General features: G+C 43.5%; 1 protein-coding gene across 3 annotated transcripts in view; it reads left to right on the forward strand.

Moving 5' to 3' along the window:
• The first annotated feature begins 8,852 nt into the window (after positions 1-8,852).
• ERGIC3 (ERGIC and golgi 3) overlaps positions 8,853-21,091 on the forward strand; it is a 47,691-nt gene continuing 35,452 nt past the window's right edge. For all 3 annotated transcript variants that reach the window (XR_007207171.1, XM_048321527.1, XM_048321528.1), the window contains exons 1-7: positions 8,853-8,981; positions 9,100-9,170; positions 9,672-9,759; positions 9,878-9,997; positions 11,236-11,329; positions 12,490-12,655; positions 14,277-14,334. Coding sequence is in view for 2 of the 3 variants with exons in the window: in XM_048321527.1 (XP_048177484.1) it covers positions 8,894-8,981; positions 9,100-9,170; positions 9,672-9,759; positions 9,878-9,997; positions 11,236-11,329; positions 12,490-12,655; positions 14,277-14,334 (685 nt within the window). In the remaining variant the exon portion in view is untranslated. The remainder of the gene's footprint in view (positions 8,982-9,099; positions 9,171-9,671; positions 9,760-9,877; positions 9,998-11,235; positions 11,330-12,489; positions 12,656-14,276; positions 14,335-21,091) is intronic.

Consider the following 21,091-nt stretch of genomic DNA (forward strand, 5'->3'; position numbering starts at 1 on the left):
TGTTATCTGGCGCACCTCTCCCGCTCCCGCCGGCCGTGTTTGTGTTATCTGGCGCGCCTCTCCGGCTCCCGCCAGCCGCGTCTGTGTTATCTGGTGCACCTCCCCCGCTGCCGCCAGCCGCGTGTGTGCCTCCCGGCGCACCGCCCCCGCTTCTGCCGGCCGCGTCTGTGTTATCTGGCGCACCTCCCCCACTTGTGCCAGCCACGTGTGTGCCTCCCAGCGCACCTCCCCCACTTCTGCCAGCCGCGTGTGCGCCCCCCCCATCCCCTCCGGGGTCGGCGCCATTCTGCAGGGCATAGGGCGGGGGTCTCGCCCACACCGCTTCGGACTCCGCTTTAATGGCAGCCCCCCTGGCCTCCTCCACCAGCCCGCCCCAGAATGACTGCGCCCGCTCCTTTCCCTCTGTAGGTAGGGTTGGGCTGGGGGGCCGTGGAGAGGGTGGTTGTTCCTGCGAGTCTGTGAGCTCGGCAGGGCTGCTTTCATCTGTAGTTTGCGTAGTTGCCCCAACTCCCAACCGGGGTGTGGCCAGCAAACAGTTCCATGCGGCTTTCCAGGTCTCCTGCTCTTGCAGGGCCTTACACAAAGCCTGCACGACTTTTCCCCATAATTTAAGGTATTTCCCCGAACCCGAGGACATTGTTTCATCAGCTAGAACCTTGGAACATTTGTCCCATACTTCTGGGTGGAGTATATCCACTGGTCAGTCTATGACCCTAATTTCTAAAAGCCTCGCTACAGCAAGAGTAAAATCTTTTGGCTTGCAATCAATACCCTATTGCTTATGAATCTGAGATACGACCTTCGCGAGAGCTTCCATCCTCCTTGCTGGTCCGGGAGCGTCCCCCCCACCAGGCTGGTCCCGCCGTGCCGGCCACCGTTCACCCGTCCAGGCGAATTCCCAATCCCGATTCCGATTCCGGATCCCAGGTTTCGGCACCACTTGTTGCCTCTCAGAGGCGTAGCGACCTGGTTCAGGAACGGCACGACAACCACCTCAGGTCGTTCGGGCCATCAGCTCACAGACACCAATTTGGTGGACGGCAAATGGCGTTTATTCATGGGTTACATAGGGTTAAATAACCTGGGTTTACCGCATCACTTCCTTCTGGTCACGTATTACCTGTAGAGGGGAGGGGTTCTACCTGTCCCGCACAACGCGATATCTTCCGAACACCTGTCCCTAATCATCTACAAAAGGGGTTTACTAAATTCAAAGGGGAAGGAACTGGTACATGAAGGCCTGATTTCAGAAGTTTTGGAGGCATTAAAACTGCCTGAAGAAATAGCCGTAGTGCATATCAAAGGACACGAAAAAGGGATGACCCCAGAAATAAGAGGGAATAATCTGGCAGATCAAGAAGCCAAAAATGCAGCAGAAAATGGGACTAAATGAATTATGTTAATCTTGGCCCCAGAGAGGGAAGAATTGGAAATCCCTAAATTTAGTGAAGAAGAAGAAAAGGAATTATCTAAGATAGAGGGAGAACAAGATCAATCTGGAAAATGAAAACTCCCTGATGGGAGACAGTTACTTAATAAGCCACTCACTAGGAGAATATTAGAAGATATGCATCAAAAAACTCATTGGGGCACTCAAGCTTTGTGTGATCACTTTTTAAGAAATTATGGGTGTATTGGAATCTTTGGAGTAGCAAAACAAATAACTGAGAACTGTATAACTTGCCAAAAAGTGAATAGGAAAATAATGAGAAAAACAACATTAGGAAGCTGTGAGTTAGCTCTGCGACCATTCCAAAGTATCCAAGCAGATTTTACTGAACTTCCCCAAGTACAGAGATGGAAGTTCCTATTGGTAATAGTGGACCATTTAACTCATTGGGTGGAAGCAGTTCCTGCCACTAGAGCTACAGCTAACGTAGTATGCAAAACCCTTCTGGAACAAATTATTCCCAGATATGGAATGGTTAATAAAATAGACTCAGATAGAGGAACACATTTTACATCCAAAGTCTTACAACAAATAACTCAAGCCTTAGGAATAAAATGGGAATTACATACCCCCTGGCACCCACAAAGTTCAGGCCAAGTAGAAAGAATGAACCAGACTTTGAAAAAAACTTTAACAAAATTAATGATTGAAACTCAAATGTCGTGGGTAAAGTGCTTACCTTTGGCTCTGTTGAGAGTCCGAACACAGCCCAGGTCAGACCTGGGAGTATCACCTTATGAGATGATGTTCGGATTACCCTTCCTTACCACTCAACATGAAACAGCCACTTATGAAGTAGGAGAAGTAAGTGTCAGAAAATATGTCACCACAATTGCCAGAACACTTGAAAATTTGCAGCTGAAAGGAATGATCCCTCAAACCACAACCTTGGAGTTCAAAATTCGTAATATCCACCCAGGGGAATGGGTACTAGTAAAAATATGGAAAGAACAATCTTTGACTCCACAATGGGAGGGTCCTTTTCAGGTACTGCTGACGACTGAGGCCGCAATCCGGACCAAGGAACGAGGGTGGATCCATGCCAGCAGAATCAAAGGACCTGTAAAAGAACCTGAAGAGTGGACTGTAATACCCAAACCAGGTGATACCAAATTGACTCTTAAATGGAGACCAGGTGGCAATGAACTGGAACAATCTAAATAATCCAAGGGATGTGCAAAGAATCACACCTAACTGAGAAGTAAAGCCAAGTGCCCCCTGGACAAATCCTGAGACATCTTGGGGAGGAATATTCCCACTTCAAACGGGAGGGTTGGGACTGTATCAAACAGGGGATTCTCATGTTCTGATTCTAGCCTGTGACTTGTATTAAGAAGGGGGAGAATCACAACTTCCATCAGTGCCACATCATATACCCTGTTTGAATCATTCTAACACGGGGCATGCCAGCTAGGTCAAATGTAAGTGTTTAATCTGTGGGAAAATTGGCATTTCACACCATCGACGCTCTAGTTGTAAGGAGTGACAAGCACAAAATCGACCCTTTATCCAGGCAGAGTTACAAGCAACAGAAATAATAACTTTGCTCTGCAGGTGGGAATTACTAGTGCCTGTTGAATGGGAAATACCTGAGATACAATGGGATACTACAGTTAAAAAGTGCCAAAAGAGATTAATCTAAAAGCTACAAAAAGGGAAGTGACAAGGAAATAGAGGGCAAGACCGGGTTGGCCACTGTACTCGCCACCGAGAAGATCCAATACACCTACTATGGGTTGCAACCCCATAGGCAAGGGAGGTGGGAGTATAAGCCATGCCGGACCTCTGTTATTCCTTCTTTTGTCACTTATCCTGGTCCCTTTTGGGACACCGGCAAGACCATGTTACAAATGCTACCGAAAGCTCTACATGGAAAGACACCGGGGCTTCTTTCTTATTACTCATACCCATGTCAACAGTCACTGTTAAGACTCGTCCAAATTAGGTATTTGTATGCATAAAGGGGAAAAATATTGGATTACAGAAAATTTAGGAACAAGTGGAAACAGACTAGGAAGTAATTGTCCAAAAGAAGAAAAATGGATTTGTTTCACAGCTGCCACCAGGGGAACAGTCCAAGATTTGGTAAAAGAACAAGTGGTAAGTAAAAATACAAAGCCAGCACAGCAACCTCGCCCTATATTCACCTCACGTCAGGACCTGTATGTAAAGTTTAAACAACAGTTAAAAGAGGAAAGAGATACCCCAAGGTTGGGAAAGAACCTGTTTGTGGAATTGGGGGAGAGGATAGGTAAAGAACTTAACATAACCAACTGTTGGGTCTGTGGAGGAGCTTTGATGACAGAAGAATGGCCATGGAAAGGTAGCAGCGTAGGCCCGGTAGAACTCCTTAAATGGAACCGGACAAATATAAGAGGGGGGAACCGACCTTTAGGTGGGTTTTAAGTTCAACAGTGATAGGGGAAGAATGCCTCTGGCGAACTGGGAAAAACTTTCTTAATGGAGTAGGAAACACTCCCTGTAAAAGGCATAAAGTGAGCAACAAAACTTCAACGTGGTGGGTCCCAGAAAAACCAACTGGGTATTGGGCTCAGAAAAAAAGAAAGGACTGTGTATATGATAATGAAATTGGACTCTTTCAACGTAATGACACAGGAAAAAATCCTTATTTTGGGATCCCAGAAATATCCAAATTTTGGGAGAATATAAATCAACAAGAAGACAATTATTGGAAAGCACCAGATGGCTTATTTTGGATATGTGGGAGAAGGGCATACCCGAGACTCCCTTCACATTGGAAAGGGAGTTGTACACTAGGAATCATTCAACCAGGGCTTTTCCTTTTACCAGAACCAGAGGGAGATCAATTAGGAATACCCGTCTATGAGGACTTCAAAAGAAATAAAAGGGATTTGATTGGAGGATTTCAAAAATGGAAAGATGAGGAATGGCCCCCTGAACGAATATTAGAAACATATGGGCCAGCTACCTGGGCACAAGATGGAAGTTGGGATATCGAACCCCAATTTACATGCTGAATCGTATCATCAGACTCCAAGCCCTTGTAGAAATCATAACCAATGAAACAGCTGGGGCTATGGAATTAATAGCAGCCAGCAACGCCAAACCAGAGCTGCAATATATCAAAATAGGCTGGCTTTAGACTATTTACTGGCTGAAGAAGGGGGTGTGTGCGGGAAGTTCAATACATCGGAATGTTGTTTAAAAATTGATGACAATGGGGATGCTGTTCTAGATATCGCCAACAATATCAGAAAAATAGCCCATGTACCGGTCCAAAAATGGGAATCAATGATGACTGCTAACTGGTGGGATGGCATATTGGGGAAAGAATGGTGGAAGAAGCTAGGTTTCTTCCTCTTATGTGCTACAGCTGGTCTAATATTTCTCCCTTGCTTGATCCCCTGTTTTATTTGGCTAATCACCAGCATAGTTCAAGGCATGCAAGTTGTTGGCAATGCCTAATGACCCAAAGTTGACTATGTCTGGAACAGCACAAAAAATTATGGTATTAAAAAGACAAAGTGATATAAAAGACCCTCTCGAAGAAGCCAAATTGATCTGTGAAAAGAGCGAACGGACATTACAAGCCAAGAAAAAAGAAATATTGCTCAAGCCAAATGATTTATAAAATAGAAAAAGGGGGGATTGTTATAAACATATAATATTGGCTTCTTGCAAGTATTAAGGTAGATATTATATAATGTTAGAAATGCTTTTGCTGTGTGGATGTAGTTTTCTTTCTTTTTAGCAAGAATTTAGCAAGTGTGAACGAGTAAGATAACTTCCAAGTGAACAGAGGATGAGGCCCAAGAGCGGCTAATCAACACTGCCCAGAGAACAAAGGGGCCCAAAGCGGCTAATCACCACTCTGCCCCAGGGACAAAGAGGCCCAAAAACTGCTATCAACCCTGACTGTCTGGGGAATTAAGAGGCCCACTCAACTATCAACTCTCACCTAGCGAGCCCAGGCCCAAGAATCAAAAGAAATAAAACCGCAAGGCAGAAGACTACACATGCTCTAAAAAGGCGGAACCAAGGAGTGGCCATGCAGAACAGCTCTGGGAAAAGTTTGAATATGCATAAAGAACAGACAGTAAAAATGGTATAAAAAGGACTATCCTCAAGCATCAGGTGTGCTCTTGGCAGAGCGCCAAGGCACCTGGCCGTTACCTCTTTGCTTTATTTTATGTGTCTTTTATTGTCTTTATATTAAACTTTTTAATTCTCACAGGAGAGTGAACCTCATTTTTCACAAGGTCTATTACAGAATACATCTGGGGATTGCTCCAAGACAAAAGGTGCCAAGACAGAAATGGTTTGGTGGCCTTTACCCTCCCTGGTCAGCCTATCCTCTGCACCAGAAATGTAGTGGCTAGATGATTTATTTCCTATGTAAAACCACTGTAATCCTCTTTCAGGAGCCAACCACCAAAAATGGACCCAACCAGTGATATTTAATATGTCCAAAGATTGCTCCCACACAGTAGGTGTGAGGACAGAAAGATCTTGCTGGCCTTTACCTCCACTTGCCACATGATAATCTGGAGCACCAACAGTAGGAATTGGTGTTTTCCTTCCCGAGAAAAGTTGCTTTGATTCACTTGCTGGGCCCAACTTCTGAAATTTGGTTTCGAGCTCCAAAATTAACTATGTCTGGGGGTCATTCCCACACAAAAGCTACCAGATCAGAAAGATATTGCTGGCCTTTGCCTCCCATGGGCAGCCTAACATCTGCACTTTAAACACTGGAGCTATATGCTTTCCCTCCCATGGAAAGGCAGTTGAAATCTCTTTCAAGAACTCACCACCACAGTTTGGATGCTACCTCCTATAATGACTATGACCAAGAATTGCTGAAAAATTGCTTTGTCTGGTGTGTGGACCCACATTGTCCCAATTCTATTTAACAGCTACCCCAAACCAAGTTCTCTGATAGAAGTGTGTCAGAACTTCGCTCCTCCCCACCTCAACACCTCACTAAGTACTGGCAGGAGCTTTATAAATACATTTAGACAAACATGAGATTTTTTTACAGCAAACCCAAGAATGTAATGAACTTTTATAGTTACTAGGAAAGGACTTATGAAAGTGGCATTAGATGTCCCATAAAAAATCCAAACCAACCCAACCTACAGTTAGTTCTGTGAGAAGGTGACATTAACTGGCTTTTGCCTGGGACTGTAACCCCCAGGGATGCTGTTTCCCAGTCTGCCCTCAGGGGCAGACACATTTGTTCCCCTAATGGGGATTCTTCCATTACCACTCTTTTTGGGAAAGAACAGAACAGCTGCCAACTTCTACCAGTTATAAAAGTTATTTTACTTAAAAGTTACACGAAACTTGAAGGGGTGGATTTTTTCCTTTTCCTGTGAGTTACTGTGGCAGTCAGTGATGTAATGCCAAGGGCAAAGAATGACCTCTTACCCTGCTTTTTTTAAGTGTGTCAAGGCCAAATGAGTAAAGAATTTAAAGAGATTTCAGCTATTCTGGAAGTGAATTGCGCGGGACAGCCCCAGTTTTGTAACTAAAGCAATTAGTTTTAATTAAAGTTATGTTTATCACAAACTTGAACCTAGGTGCTGGTAAACTGCCCCAAAAGTCTGTAAAACAATGTAATCTGAATTAATATATAAATTCTTGTTGACTCCGGCGAGGGAAGACATGCAGACAATCAATGTGACTGATAATGCAAGCTTCAGTTTATTGGAATTAGGATTCTGCTTTTATACACTCAAACATGCATACTTGTCACTTCTCTATTGTCTGTTGATGCTGGGTAAAAAGCTACATTTTACACGTATTGCTAATGTTGCGATTCAGGGTTCCTCCTCATTTTTCATGGTCAGTACATCTTGTCAGCACATCCTGTTGTTTATCTATAACAGGATTGTCAAGAGCACTGCGTTTGTGTCCTTGCCTTCTTTCTTTATTCTCATTATTTCTGTTCTCACGATTTCCTTATTCTGCAGCTAGCAAGAGGCTTACAAAGGCCTGCTGATTTCTGCAGTTAGCAAGAGGCCTACTTATGTCAAGCTAAAAAGGTGTTTGCTTGTACAGCTCTTCCAGGGACCCGTGTCCCTGATCCTCTAACCATTCCTCAACAATAAATCTCTTGACTCTCAGATGCATTATCTTTTTTGAAACCAAGATGATCACAGTTGCTTCCTTGTGAAATTAGACATTGCACAGCTGGAAAAGAGTGATTTGTTTATAAAAGAAACTAAGTTTTATACTTTAAAAATGTTAAAATTCCTAGCTCAGAACTGTTGACATAGGAATTACTTTAACAGTTCCCCATATCTGCTTCTGTTCTACAGGAGCTCAAGTGCCTGAGGCCAGGGCTTGAGCAAATCTGTGTGCTGCAGTGATGTCACACAGCCTTGCTCCTGAACACATTCCAGGGTTCACAAGTCTGTGAGTTTCCATCACTCTGAAAATAAGTGTTTATAGTGTATTTCAGTGTAATTTGAATATTTATGTATCAAGTACTGAGTTGCTTGTCTGAAAGGTCTATAAAACTAAGATTGGAAAACAAATCCATTCACTTACTGATTATATAATTTATTCTAAAAACATCCTTCTATTCTTGCCATTATAAGTGATTTGGGTATGGAAAAAAGCAGTATATTTAAATATATTACATATAAGGTAGTGTTCATAAAATAGGGAAAAAGAATGGTGAAGTCCCTTATGACAGGTGATTTAATGTATTTCTTTTATAGACAAATGGCGTCATATTAGTATGCAGTGCAAACCTGTTTCAGATACAATTATTTTATTGTTTTTATCTTAAACAGAGCACCCTGGTTGTTTGGTCAGAAGAAGAGAACTATGATTTAGCATAGTTCTCTTGAGTTTTCAAGAAAAAGCTGGTTGTGCTGAAATTTGGGGAAAAATTTGCCAGGTACACTTCATCTCATACATTCTGCTTCTTCCAGATGTTTTAGTACTTTCTGTAACTTTGTGCATCCTTCTTAAACCTGCTTGTAAAATAAACAAATATTCACTGTTATTTTCTGTGGCTTTTCTGTGATGAGTTACTGGTGCCGCCAGTGATATTTTTTGGTGTTGGTTATATAAAAAGGCAGACCTGGCTTAGTATCTTCAAAGACACATCTGTCCCTTTGAAGTAAAACTTGACAGATACGCTGCTAAACTGACCTGGAAGCATATGAATGGCAGTCAACTTCTTTACGCCATAAAAGTCCAGCATACTTTCCATACAGTTAGACTCTTTCTTTCCGTCCCTTTCCCTTCCCTTTTTCTCCCAACGCACTGGTACTCTGCCGAGACGCTTTCCTTTCCGCAGAGTTGCCGCCACAGCCGGCCCGACGGACAGCTCGCCCGCTCTCGGAGGCTGTCCCGGGCTGGGAGAGCGGCGCTCCGCCGGGGGCGGGCCCGGCAGCGGGGGCGAGGCCGGCGCCGGAAGGAGGGTTCGGTTCCGGGCCGCTCGGCGTCATGGAGTCTCTGTGGCGGCTGAAGCGGTTCGACGCCTTTCCTAAAACCCTGGAAGATTTTCGGGTGAAGACGTGCGGAGGAGCGCTAGGTGAGCGCGGGGGCTGCGGGTGGCCGGGGGACCCTAGCGGGCCGGCGGTCGTCAGTGGCTCGGGGCGGCGGTAGGCGGGTTGCTGTGGGGCTGATAGTGGTTCTCGTCTCCCCGGCAGTGACGGCTGTCAGCGGGCTCATCATGGTGCTGCTTTTCTTCTCGGAGCTGCAGTACTACCTCACAAAGGAGGTAAGTACCGCCGACGGGGCGGGCCCAGTCCCCGGTGCCACCTCCCGCTCGCGGCGGGCGACCCTTCTGGGCGCCCGGTCGGCCCTCGCCCCTGCCCCCGGCGGGCCGCGCCCCTGGGCTGCCCAGGCAGCAGCTTCGCCCCTCATAGACCCGCGATTCGCGGTATTTTTCTGTGCCCTGGCCGCGGCGGTGGGAGGGAGCTGCCCTCCCCCGCCTGTGGCGTCCCGCCGGCACAGCGCAGCGTCTCGCCGCCTGCGAGCAGCCATGCCATGCCAGCAAGCGCTGAAGCTCTGTCGTCCCCACCCCCACACGTTCCGAGATTCCCCCAGTGATTTAACACCATTGCAAATTGCGTGTGCTGGGCTGGGCATGGCAGCGGCTCAGGTGCCTGGCAGATCTCTTCTGTCTTAAAAATCAGCTCCTGTGCCACAGCACCGAGGGAGAGGGACCTTTTGATTTTCTTCCAAGTTAAATGGAACTCTGTTTTTCCTTTATTCTCAGGTTCATCCAGAATTGTACGTTGACAAATCAAGGGGAGATAAACTGAAGATCAATCTAGATGTTATTTTTCCACATATGCCTTGTGCTTGTGAGTAGGACTTCTGAATGCTGATGATAATTTTTGTCCTTGGCAAGGACTCAAGAGGCTCAGTGTGCCCATAACAAATGAATGTTTATAGATCACTTTCCTTGCACACTGGTTTCAGATTTGAGCATTGATGCAATGGACGTAGCAGGAGAGCAGCAGCTAGATGTAGAACACAATCTGTTTAAACAACGTTTGGATAAAGCTGGCAATCGTGTAACTCCAGAGGCTGAGAGACACGGTAAGATGCTGTTTTGCCTGTCCAGGATGGATGCTCTGGTAGTCTTTCCACTGTATGCCTGTTTTGAGATTCATGGAGACAAGTGACAGCTGTAGAGTGTTTAAATGCCACAAAGTCTTGAAGACCTTGTAGCATGCAGATCTATTAAACTATTCTTACACTCAGTACTTTTGCAAGGAAATCTTTGCCTGGTCCCTCTGAAATTACAACAAAAGAACCATGGATGCATTTGAGGAATAAAGTTGCGCAGTTAGTGGTCCTTTGGGATTAGAAATCAAGCAGCTGTTCTGGCAAAACTTAGCTTTGGTTGTATGTTTAAATACAGTGGGTGAACAAATGGGACTATGTGGTTCAAGGAAAGAGCCTCTCTCCAGGGAAGGCTCCAGTGACTTAACCCTTTAGCCTAAACTTGCACCTTACTCCATTAACTTTGTGTGTGTTAATGCACACCTGATAAATATATATGCAAAAATACTATTTGCAAGTTGTAATAAGTGATCCTTGGCTACATAAACCTCTCCTCTACATTTTTTACGTGTTATGACTCATCCTTTTTCTTTGATACAAACCAGAAATGATTCTGACAAAGCATTTCAATCTCACAGTAATACTGTTCTGACTTTTCCTTTCCAAAACATGAGTTACTTACTCCCTTTTCTGGGAGTCAGTGTAGTTCTGTGTATCAACATGCCAAATGTGTAGCTTTGTATCACTTTAGATTTAACATTTCTGTTGTTGACATTGAAAGGCTAAACTAAGCCAAGAGCTGAACAATTGGCAGGCACAAGGATTTCTCTGGTTGTCGTGGGAATGTGGTGATAGTGTTGTTACTACTGTGTCACTTAGCAGCCACCACAGGTTGTGGATTACAAATTTGTCTGGGGACAAAAACTATTCTACGTGTTGTGAAGCAGGTCTTGTGTCACTCGTAATGTTCTGATTGGGTCTACTTAAGACATGTTTTAGCAAAGCCTTTATGCAAGTAATGTCTGATGTTCCAACAAGGCTTACAGATAGCCAATTCTTTGCATGGAGGCTGTTCTTGAGATGACAAATGCTATGCTCCTTGTTGGTCTTACTTCACATGTCAGCGGGCTACATACATACCATTTCAGGTGGGCATCAGGTGTAGGGTGTGCAGCTGCATGTTGTGTGTGGAACAGTCATTATGCATAGAGCAGAACACAAGACAGAATTTCTAGATGTGTCTCATCACTTTGAATCCTCTTTTGTCTTAGAGCTGGGAAAAGAAGAAGAAAAAGTGTTTGATCCAAATTCTTTGGATGCTGATCGCTGCGAGAGCTGTTACGGGGCAGAGTCAGAGGACATTCGGTAACCTTTACACCTTTTTCCTATCTTCTTAGCACTTGAATCCAGGTATGTTTTATGCATATTTTTTTTCCAAATGTCTGTGAAAGTCTGTGCAATGAAATCCTCCTCTTAGGCATATGTTCAGAGATACAAGTTGTTGTGGTTTGGCTATGCCTTTGGAAGCTGCACTTAAGATTGTTGAGAAGGTACATCTATAGGTTGTTTGGATTGTCTACATGCCTGTTTAAGCAGTACAAAAGTAGTATCTCAGCAGACAAGAGATTTTCTGCATTTGTTTGGTGTCCAGAGAGGAGGTGTTTAAATGATTTCACTGTTACGTGAGCTATCTTGACATAAAACCTGGTTATGTCCTGGCCTTGCCTTCTTGCTTCTGCTGCTGGCATTGCATCCTTACAGGAGCAAAGACCAGACATCTATGGCTCACACAAACAATAGGTGTCTTTTTGTATTTCTCATTCCTCCTAACAGCAAGTTACTGTAAAAATGGATCCATGATAGTCCATATAGGTTCTGGACTAATCTTGGCTATTTTTGGCTCGGTGGTAACTTGATTTGTCCCATATGTCAGGTTGTGCCGTTTCCCAGAGATGTTTTCATCTTGAGGGATTCATAGTTGCTGCCTTCAACAGCAGGAATTCCTTCAACATGTCCAACAAAACATGAAACCAAGGAAGAAACCTGGAGTTTTTTTCTGGTAACCAAGGTGTTATCCACAGGTAGAAAAGTACATAGAAAATTTGTTGTTAAACCCCCCTTTAGCCCAATGTCTTGGCCTAAAAACAAAGGAAAAGAGGAATAGAAACAGGCAGATGCTTTGTTCACATGAGGAAGTTCCAAACTGCTCGTAACTGTGGGACACTGATGTTGTTTTTGTGGCATATTACTTTGCCAAGGGCTGCCTTGGCTGTGTAAGGCCAGGCAGAGCCCTCTTCAGACTCCAGTCCTGCACTCAAATAGTGTGCCTTCAAACCTTCAAATCTCAAAAGGCACATCAAGAAGCTAATGCTCATTCAGGGGCATTAGGCCACTTTTCAAGGTCCAGTCCCCAATGTTTGTGTTGTTGCTTTGTTGAAGAAGAATCCATCAAGGATTCAAGTCCTGCGCTGGAGCATTTGTTCTTAATGGTAAAGATGGTAAGATGGTGCTTGTGCTTTTTGCAGGTGTTGTAATACTTGTGATGATGTCAGAGAAGCATACAGGCGGCGAGGCTGGGCCTTCAAGAACCCAGATAGCATAGAGCAGTGCAAGAGGGAAGGGTTTAGCCAGAAAATGCAAGAGCAGAAGAATGAGGGCTGCCAAGTGTATGGTTTCCTAGAGGTCAACAAGGTGAGAGAGAGCTTTTGCTGTGAACCTGCTGCATGATGGTGAGGACTGTGAAAATGCAGAGTCAAGGCATTCCTCTCCTTTTCCAGTTTTAAGTGCTCACAAGACTTTCATAGAATAACCTCTGGGATCAGCAAGGTCTTTGTACTTGTCATGGGGTCCAAGAGGACAGTCAGGAAGAGCAGTGGGAAGAGGCTAATTCTGGTTTGTATTCTTGTAGGCTGGTAGGAAGTCATGGCAAAAGTTTTGCCTTTTCCTCCCACCTGGGTACTGAGTCTTTTTGCTGAGATTTTTGAAGGAGGAGAGGCAGCTTCTTTGAGCTTGAATTGTTCCACCTGCCCTTCTGGAGGCCACAGGTGGATGCTGGATATAGCAGTAACCAACAACTCACCTGCAGAGGTGTTGGAGAGAGGGAAGTGTTATCTTCTTTAGAAAAAAAGTGGAAGCAAGGCTATTGGTGTTGATTGTCACGGCTGAAAATGCTCAGAGAGGTGGTTTTTGCAAGTGATGTATGAAAATATATAAGGTGCACCAGGTAACTATATAACCTGTCATTTTGCAGGTTACCCCCACAAACACACAGTTTACATACCCAAGTACCTTCTAGAAGTCAGACCCAGGCTTTTTTTTTTTTTTTTTTTTTTACTTCAAACTCTGTTCTTTTCTTTTGGTTTTTTTTTAATCCTTGTGTATTTTTCCTGGAGACCACAATCTTTATTTATAGAAAGTAGATCTTGTACTCACAAATCCAGACATTGTGATTTGAGTATCATAATAGGTAGCGATCTGTTACGGGACCCTCTCTCACAATGTATGATGAGCAGGAAGATTCCAAGGGGAATACTGGATGTAGGAGCGGTCCAAGTGTGAGTGTCACTGGGGAAGTTTCTGGGGCCTGTTTTTAGGCACTTGGAATTTTGCCCATCCTCATTCTCAACAGATTTGCAGTTAACATAAGGCATACGTTTGCCATGGCATTGAAGATGTAATACAGTATGTGAGCTTGGAACATTCACATCTTCCAGGGCAGAGTTTATATGATTGCTAGTAAGTGTCAGAGAGGATTGGCACTTAATATCCATATCCCTTTCAGAGTCCCAGATGAAATTTTACCAGTTTGTCTTTTGCAGATTTTTTGGGGGTTGGGTTGTTTCGGGAGGGGGGTTTGGTAGGTTTAGTGCTTTATTTTTGCATTCTCTTTTTTTTTTCTTGTGTGTATACATTGGATCACTCCTGATTATTGTATTAAGTGTTTTCTTACCTTGTTCACTCTCACTTTCTCCACTCCTTTTCTTTGATACTGTTTTGTATTTTCTGAAGGGCTAGTCAGTTCCCTCCTTGGAGTTAATTCCTGCTTCTCCTCATTTTTATGTTTACTAAATAATCTGCATAGAACAGCTATTATCCACATCAGTATTTAATTATGGCTTTCAGCATCACTGCCTGTAAGAAACATGGGAAATTCATACCTCTCTTAGGCTAATGTCTGCTACTACTATCACCTGTGAAAATGAGTTGGTTGGTATCTGTCTTGTGTAAACAGAATCTTAAAAATCCAAACACCAGTAACTTCTTTACTTACATAGATTCAGTCTGTTTAATAAAAGGTTACTCTCTCCTGCAGGTAGCTGGAAATTTCCACTTTGCACCAGGAAAAAGTTTCCAACAGTCTCATGTACATGGTAAAGTATTTTCTTTTCCTGCTTATTTGACCTTTTCCTTTCAAGTGTGTCTGACCATTTTCTGTTAATATCTTTGCATTACTGTCTATAGTAACAACATCACTGCTTCAGTGGGGAGGACATTGTTGAAGTTATTTTACAATGCTTTAGAGCTATCATGGACAAACAGAAAAGTGGTTTCTAGGGGTGCTGCCACATGGGTGTGGAAGAACTTGGGAGAGAATGTTTCTGGGCAGTCTCTCAGTTCTGCAAAACTTTGCTGCTCTGCAGTCAAACAACCTCAGTTAAGGTGTTTGGTCCAGAACCTGACTACCAGTACCTCTGGAAGGGATATTTTCCTCCATTCATGAGTTTCAGAGTAAAATTTAAGTTGTGAAGGACTTCCTTGAGTATCTATATAAATATAGCGTGGCCAGAAAAATAGTGGTAGTTTACAAAATCATGTAATGGTTTGAGTTGGAAGGGACCTTTAAAGGCCATGTAATCCAACCCCCCTGCAATGAGCAAGGACACCTTCCACTAGAGCAGGTTGCTAAGAGCGCCATCCAGCCTGGCCTTGAATGTTCCCAGGGACTGGGCACCCACCAGCTCTCTGGGCAACCTGTGCCAGGGCCTTATCACCTTCAACATATACAATTTCTTATATCTAGTCTGAATCTGCACTCTTTTAGTTTAAAAGCATTGCCCTTTGTACTATCACAACAGACCTTATTAAAATGTCTGTTTCCATCTTTCTAATAGTTGTCTTTAGGTATTGGAAGGGACTCTCAGGTCTGCCCAGAACCTTCTCTTCTTCAGGCTCTCCCAGCCTCTCTCCATAGCAGAAGTGCTCCAGCCCTTGGAGCGTCTTTGTGGGCTCCTCTGGACTCCTTCCAGCAGGTCCACATTTTTCCTGTGCTGGGGATCCCAGAGCTGGAGGCATCTCTGCAGGTGGGGTCTCACCTGAGTGCAATAGAGGGAAAGAATCCTCACCTGCTACCCATGCTGCTGGGAATGAACCCAAGATGCAAGTGGTTTCTGGACTGCCACTGCACATGGCCAGGTCATGTTGAGCTTCTTGTCCACCAACACCCTCAACTCCATCTCCCCCGGGCTGCTCTTGACTTGCTCATCCCCAGCCTGCATTGGTACTGGGGGTTGCCCTGACCCAGGTGCAGCACCTTGCACTTGGTCGTGTTAAATCTCATGCAGTTCACTGGCCCCACTTCTCAAGCTTGTACAGGTTCCTCTGGATGGCATCCTGTCCCTCAAGCATGTCAACTTCAATACTCGGCTTGCTATTATCTGCAAACAGGCGGAGGAGGCACTCAATCCCACTGTCAGTGTCATTGATGAAGATATTAAGCAGTATTGGTCCCAGTATGGACCCTGCTTGTTACTGGTCTTCATCTGTATATTGAGCCATTGAACACTACCCTTTGGACGTGATCATCCAACCAATTCCTTATCCAGTGAAGAGTGCACACATCAAATCTGTATTTTTTACTTATATCACTCACTCCAATTTAATCTGTACCACTGAGGTAAAGGTCAGGGGAGAATGCGAATGTGCTTGGTGAGAGTAACTGGTGTATTTGGAGAAAAACAAACTCTTGAGCACAGAAGAAGCACTTTTGTACAAACAACAATAATGAGAAAAGCCTGGTTTTCCCCACAATACTGATTGTTCGTAATAAAAAAAAAATCTCACTTTATTGTAGCAAAACCTGCTTTGTGTGCTTAAACTAGCATGACAACAGCAACCTTACTACAGCCAGGATCAACAATGTCACAGCATATATAAGGAGAAGCATCTCTGCATTACATCTCTCTAACAGTCAGGAATGCAGGCTGGCTGCCTCAGAGCAAGTACTTGGTGTATAGAGAGGAGGGGATGGAAGTCAGGATAGCTCTCTAATTGCATGTCCTCCAGAAGTGCTGTACAGCTGAATTAAAAATTCAGTCAGAAAATCCAGATAAAACCCAAAAGGGCTGTGTAGTCACTGCCAACCTCATCCACTCATTTTCTTGTTCCCACTGGCTGTATCTGAGGGCCTCCTCTTTATCTATGGAAAAAGAGTGTGTGGTTGCTTCCCACTCTCTCCCTGTCCCTCATCATGTCATAGGCCTTTCCTGTGTGGGGCTCACGGCATATCTTTCCCTGCTGAAGAGTCACAGCTTATGAAGCTGGTCATTTGTGGAAGCCATTTGACCTCTGAGCTTCCTTGCAGGATTTCTGTGAACCTGTTTCAGTTCAGCTCTGTCTGAAGGTACCAGACTGCATGCAGAATTAAGGTCCAGGCTAAGCATGAGATGCAGTGGCCTAATGATTTTATTCCTTTTGTTCTCTCTTGCTTTCCTAATTATTCGTAACATGTGATTTTCCTTTTTTCCCAGCCTTTTTCTTGCCAGTGTTTTCATGGCACTAGCCAACAAACAAGGAGTTTTTCCTGACCCATAAGGAAAATGGACTGCTCAGAGCATGGTTGTTTTCTTGTACATGCCTCACTGTAACCTTTCTTTGTAATCCTTTGGTTTTTTCTCCCTTTAATCACAGATAAAGAATTTGACTAGCATTAGAGGACAGGGTTCTGTGAGATATTTCCAGAACTCTTACCTCATTTGAGTCATATTTCCAGACAAGAACTTATGTGTTTGTGGTGTTTGATTCCTTCAGTAAGGTCTGCATTAACATGCAGTCCTGTTAATACACTTAACAGAATGTAACACAGGATGAAGTTGAATGTCGAAGAGAAGTCTGAATATTCCAAACGGTTGTTGAAAGTCGTGTTAACAATTCACTAAATAATTTTACTAGACTTATTTGATGCAGAACTGTAATGACTGACAGTATTTTTGCTTTTTCTTCTATTTCCTATTGATATGAAACAGTAGAGAATATGGGAGTGGAGAATATCAGTACTGTGGAAAGTTCAGTCCACTGCACCATTCTTCTTGGCTCCCATTGGAATATGTACCACGTTTGTACGGCTGATGGTTGGAGTTTTATTTTGTGGTGGCACTGAAATACTGAAGCTTGCATATCAGCTTTTCATTTTCTTGCATTGTTCCTCTCTTCTTATGTTGAGGGTTCCTGTTGTTTCATAGATCTCCACTCAGGGAATGGGTATGGGCATCACTGTGACAGTGCCAAGGGTCCTATTAAGCAGCACTTCGTAGATCTGACTGCAAATGTAATCCTGATCTGAGCTTCTGAACTTTTGTCCTGTGCTTGGTGTTAACATCTTAAAACTGTAACTTCTTTTCTGGGGAGAAGCAAGTTGAAATGGCTTTATTTCAGAGAGTAGAGTAAGAGGAGCTGACACTCATGACAGCACTGTATAAGGTGCAATTTTATTTCTGTTTAGTTATTTAACTTCAGTTATATATCACTTTATTTGCATAAGGTCTGTGTTCTCAGCTCTCCATTAGAGGCTGAGCACTTTACTACTAGAGGTAGTATTTTAGCTTAGTTTTCACGATTACTATATGTTTTAGTGTGTATTTCTACTCATTCCTAATCTCAGGTCATCAGAATTGTCCTGTCTAGGATGATTCACACAACTGATCTTATGCCTTCATGCCAAAAAATTATTAATTACCTATTAGCTAGTGCATAAATACAATGCTTGAACTTCTTGGACGGGTACTCCATCTCTGTCCTTCACATCCCGTGTTCCCTGAGAACCCGAGCTGAACCTTAGGAAATGTGTTGCCTTTGAAGCAAGCAGTGATGCTGCTTTTCATTCCAAGTTATTGGAAGCATTTTAAATTGGTCACTTTAGGCTTGCACCATGATGTGGCATCATCAGTATCAGAGAAGACCCCCCAACTCTGGAATGTCATACTGGCTGCAAATGGTTGTTTGTTGTTCAGTTGCACTGAGAAATCCCAGATCATTAGGAGGAGGATTGAAAGAGATTGTAAGGAGGACTTCCATCAGAATTCTTAACACTGAAACTAGTAGTTCTGCCTCTCCTGCATTAAGGGAGGCCAGAGTCAAACATTACCGATACTTAGAGTCTTCTGTTTTAAGCAGCACAGCCTCAAACCCTGCTTATTCATTTGGTTCTTGCTGAGATTGGAGTTCCTTCACTGTCATCTGTTTAGGCTTTGAATTCTAAACTGAGATTTTATGTTTGGGTTATGTGATGTGCTGCAGGTTTTGGTGAAGTTCTCTCTTTCACTTATGCATCTGCAAGTACAGCCTCCAGCATCAGCTGTGCCTGTTTATGACTCTGAATATCCTATCTGTTTTCTTTTGCAGCAGTTCACACCTTCTGTATTTCCGTCCTGTCTCAGAGGAAATAGGAATGATTGGGTGATTTAGCTGTTTAACCTCTGAGGTTTGTGGTTCATGGGCTGCTGCCATGTCTGTCCATGCCTGTACAGTAGCAGCCATCTCCTGCTTCATCTGCAGCAGTTGACAGTGAGTTTCCTGCATGCAGAAACTTCACCTGTGTATTGGTAGGCTCTTCAAGAGAGTGATGTTACCTATATAATTTCCATCTTTCTTGCTCTATTTCTTATAGTCGTGGGGAAGCTGAGGGTTCTCATTCCTCCTTTAGATTGTCTTTGGACCATTCTGTTGCTGAGGTGCCATCATCTTGCCACCATGACTCTTGCCACCATGTCTTTTTAAGAGAAGACATTGAGCATCATGCTTTTTTACAGCCAGAGAGCTTTTTAGGATTATTTAAAAATGTCTCATTGGATTCCTTCAATTCCTTAGAAAAAAAGCTGGTGTTGATGGCATCATTCAGGACATTCTGTCCTGAAGACACGCTCACAATGTCTGTGACAATTTCTGTGGATGGAGCAGTCTGTATGTGGTCCAAATATTGTGGTTTTCTTACACCCTACATGTCAGCTGGAGGAACAAAGTTATCTTTGAAGATGCTGTTTTTGAGAGATTACTATTTGTTTTCATCCTCTTTTGTGGTGATGACTGTGGAAGGGAAAAACACAGGTAAGCTGATCTTTGAGATGATGATAGTCTTGGAAGAGGAGCTGCCTACTTGGAGCCACCAAGCTTTGCCTAAAAAGGCAAAGCTTTGTTAGCTCTCTAGGAGTCAGATCCACTGGTCAGTTGTACATCTTCATTAGTGTTCTGCTTATGTATTTAAGGAAGGGCTTGTTTCTTTCTCTGCTGGAGATTGTTTGACAGCCAGAACTATTCGAACTCCTACTTGGACACTGTGGATGACCCCAAAAAGCCACTCTTATTTTGCATCCTTTTTTGTGTTTTGATTACTGAGTTGTGGAAAGATACCAAGTGTTTGACTGCAGACTGGTTGTCATTTTTCAAGTCCCTTGGCACCTTCTCAGTGTCAGCCAAGAGCAAGTGACACTAACTCCTTTTTCTGCAGAGACTGCAGCCTCATTCTCTGTTCCTTTCCTACAGACCCAGTAGTAGTGGGCCTGTTACTATTGCCCAGGCCTCTACAGATAGCAGTTGCTTATCTGAATTCTTCTCCTGCCCAACAACATACTTGAAAAAAAATGATGTGGGACTCAGTCTCCATCAGGACACCAGCTGAGTGTGAAGGAGATCCAAATTGTCTGATCACCTGTACACTATTCCTTCCATAGAGGAAGTGTGTATGAGCTCATTCTAACTTCTATCCCAAAGTAATGTCTGTTAGGGAACTGCTTTTATCCCCATACTGAATACTGAATGCTGAGAGTCTTACTTCATCCTCAGCATTGCTAAGGACTTTTCTTTTTACGCCAGTGACATCTTATCAGAGTTTGGTTGTCTTGGTGGTGAAAGACGTGAGGTTTCACCCATTTATGGTAGACAAACTGTTTTCAAGTTATATCAAGTCTGTTTTGGAGACAACAAAAATGACGTTTTCATTTACCACTTCACTATCATCCTCAAGTTGTACCAGTTGTTGGGAATGCTTAGCATTTGTCAAGCAGCCCTCTGGAGCGGCCTTACCTTCTCCATACCAAAAATCATGGTATTGTAGAAGCACCACCAGAGGTGGATCAGGGGGGTAGAGGGGATCAGAATTGCTCTGGGAAGGATTCAGAGGCCCATAAGTCTATAAGGCCCTATAAGCTTATGACAGTTACTGACTAGTGTTAAATATATATATTGCACAGTGTTGAATACACATGAACAAGCTTTTGAAACAAACAAAAAATGGAATTTACGTAACCTCCTTTGAGATATGCTGTTCAAACATACATTTCCCCTGTCCCCCATCCTTCCTGTATTCACCTTTGTCTGGATCTTGCAACAGAATTAACAAAACCAGCCTCATGGTTTGTTATTTGCTCTGTGCATCAGGTGAAATGAAAGTAGCACAGAACTGATTAAGAATAAAAACCTCTTACCCAGCTTTGAATGTTAATATGTTGTAGATATAAACCTTGAGTGCATTTCTGAATAGCTTTGCTCCTAAAATGACCTCTCTTACCTCTTATGACTGGAAAAGAATCTAAATATAACCAGCATTGTTGTCTGGCGTGCTGGTTTGGAGTTCACTTAACATATTTGCACATCCCACTGTGTTTTTCCTTTTGGTGATTAATTCCTGCATTTTGGGTTCTCTGTTACACTTTAAATGATTGCTTCACCAAATATCAGTCCTTTAGCTATCTAGGGGGTCATTTTATATGGCCTAGAAAGCACACTAGCACAGATGTTACTCTTCCCCTTTTTGGTATGAACTTTAAATGCTAGTCTACCTGAATCTCTTTATCTTTTCTTTGTAAGGATCTGAACATTTCTCTTTTCTCTCCTACTCTGCTTGTTTTCCCAGTGCAC

The sequence above is a fragment of the Corvus hawaiiensis genome, chromosome 17, assembly GCF_020740725.1.
Source record: "Corvus hawaiiensis isolate bCorHaw1 chromosome 17, bCorHaw1.pri.cur, whole genome shotgun sequence".
Classification (NCBI taxonomy): domain Eukaryota; kingdom Metazoa; phylum Chordata; class Aves; order Passeriformes; family Corvidae; genus Corvus; species Corvus hawaiiensis.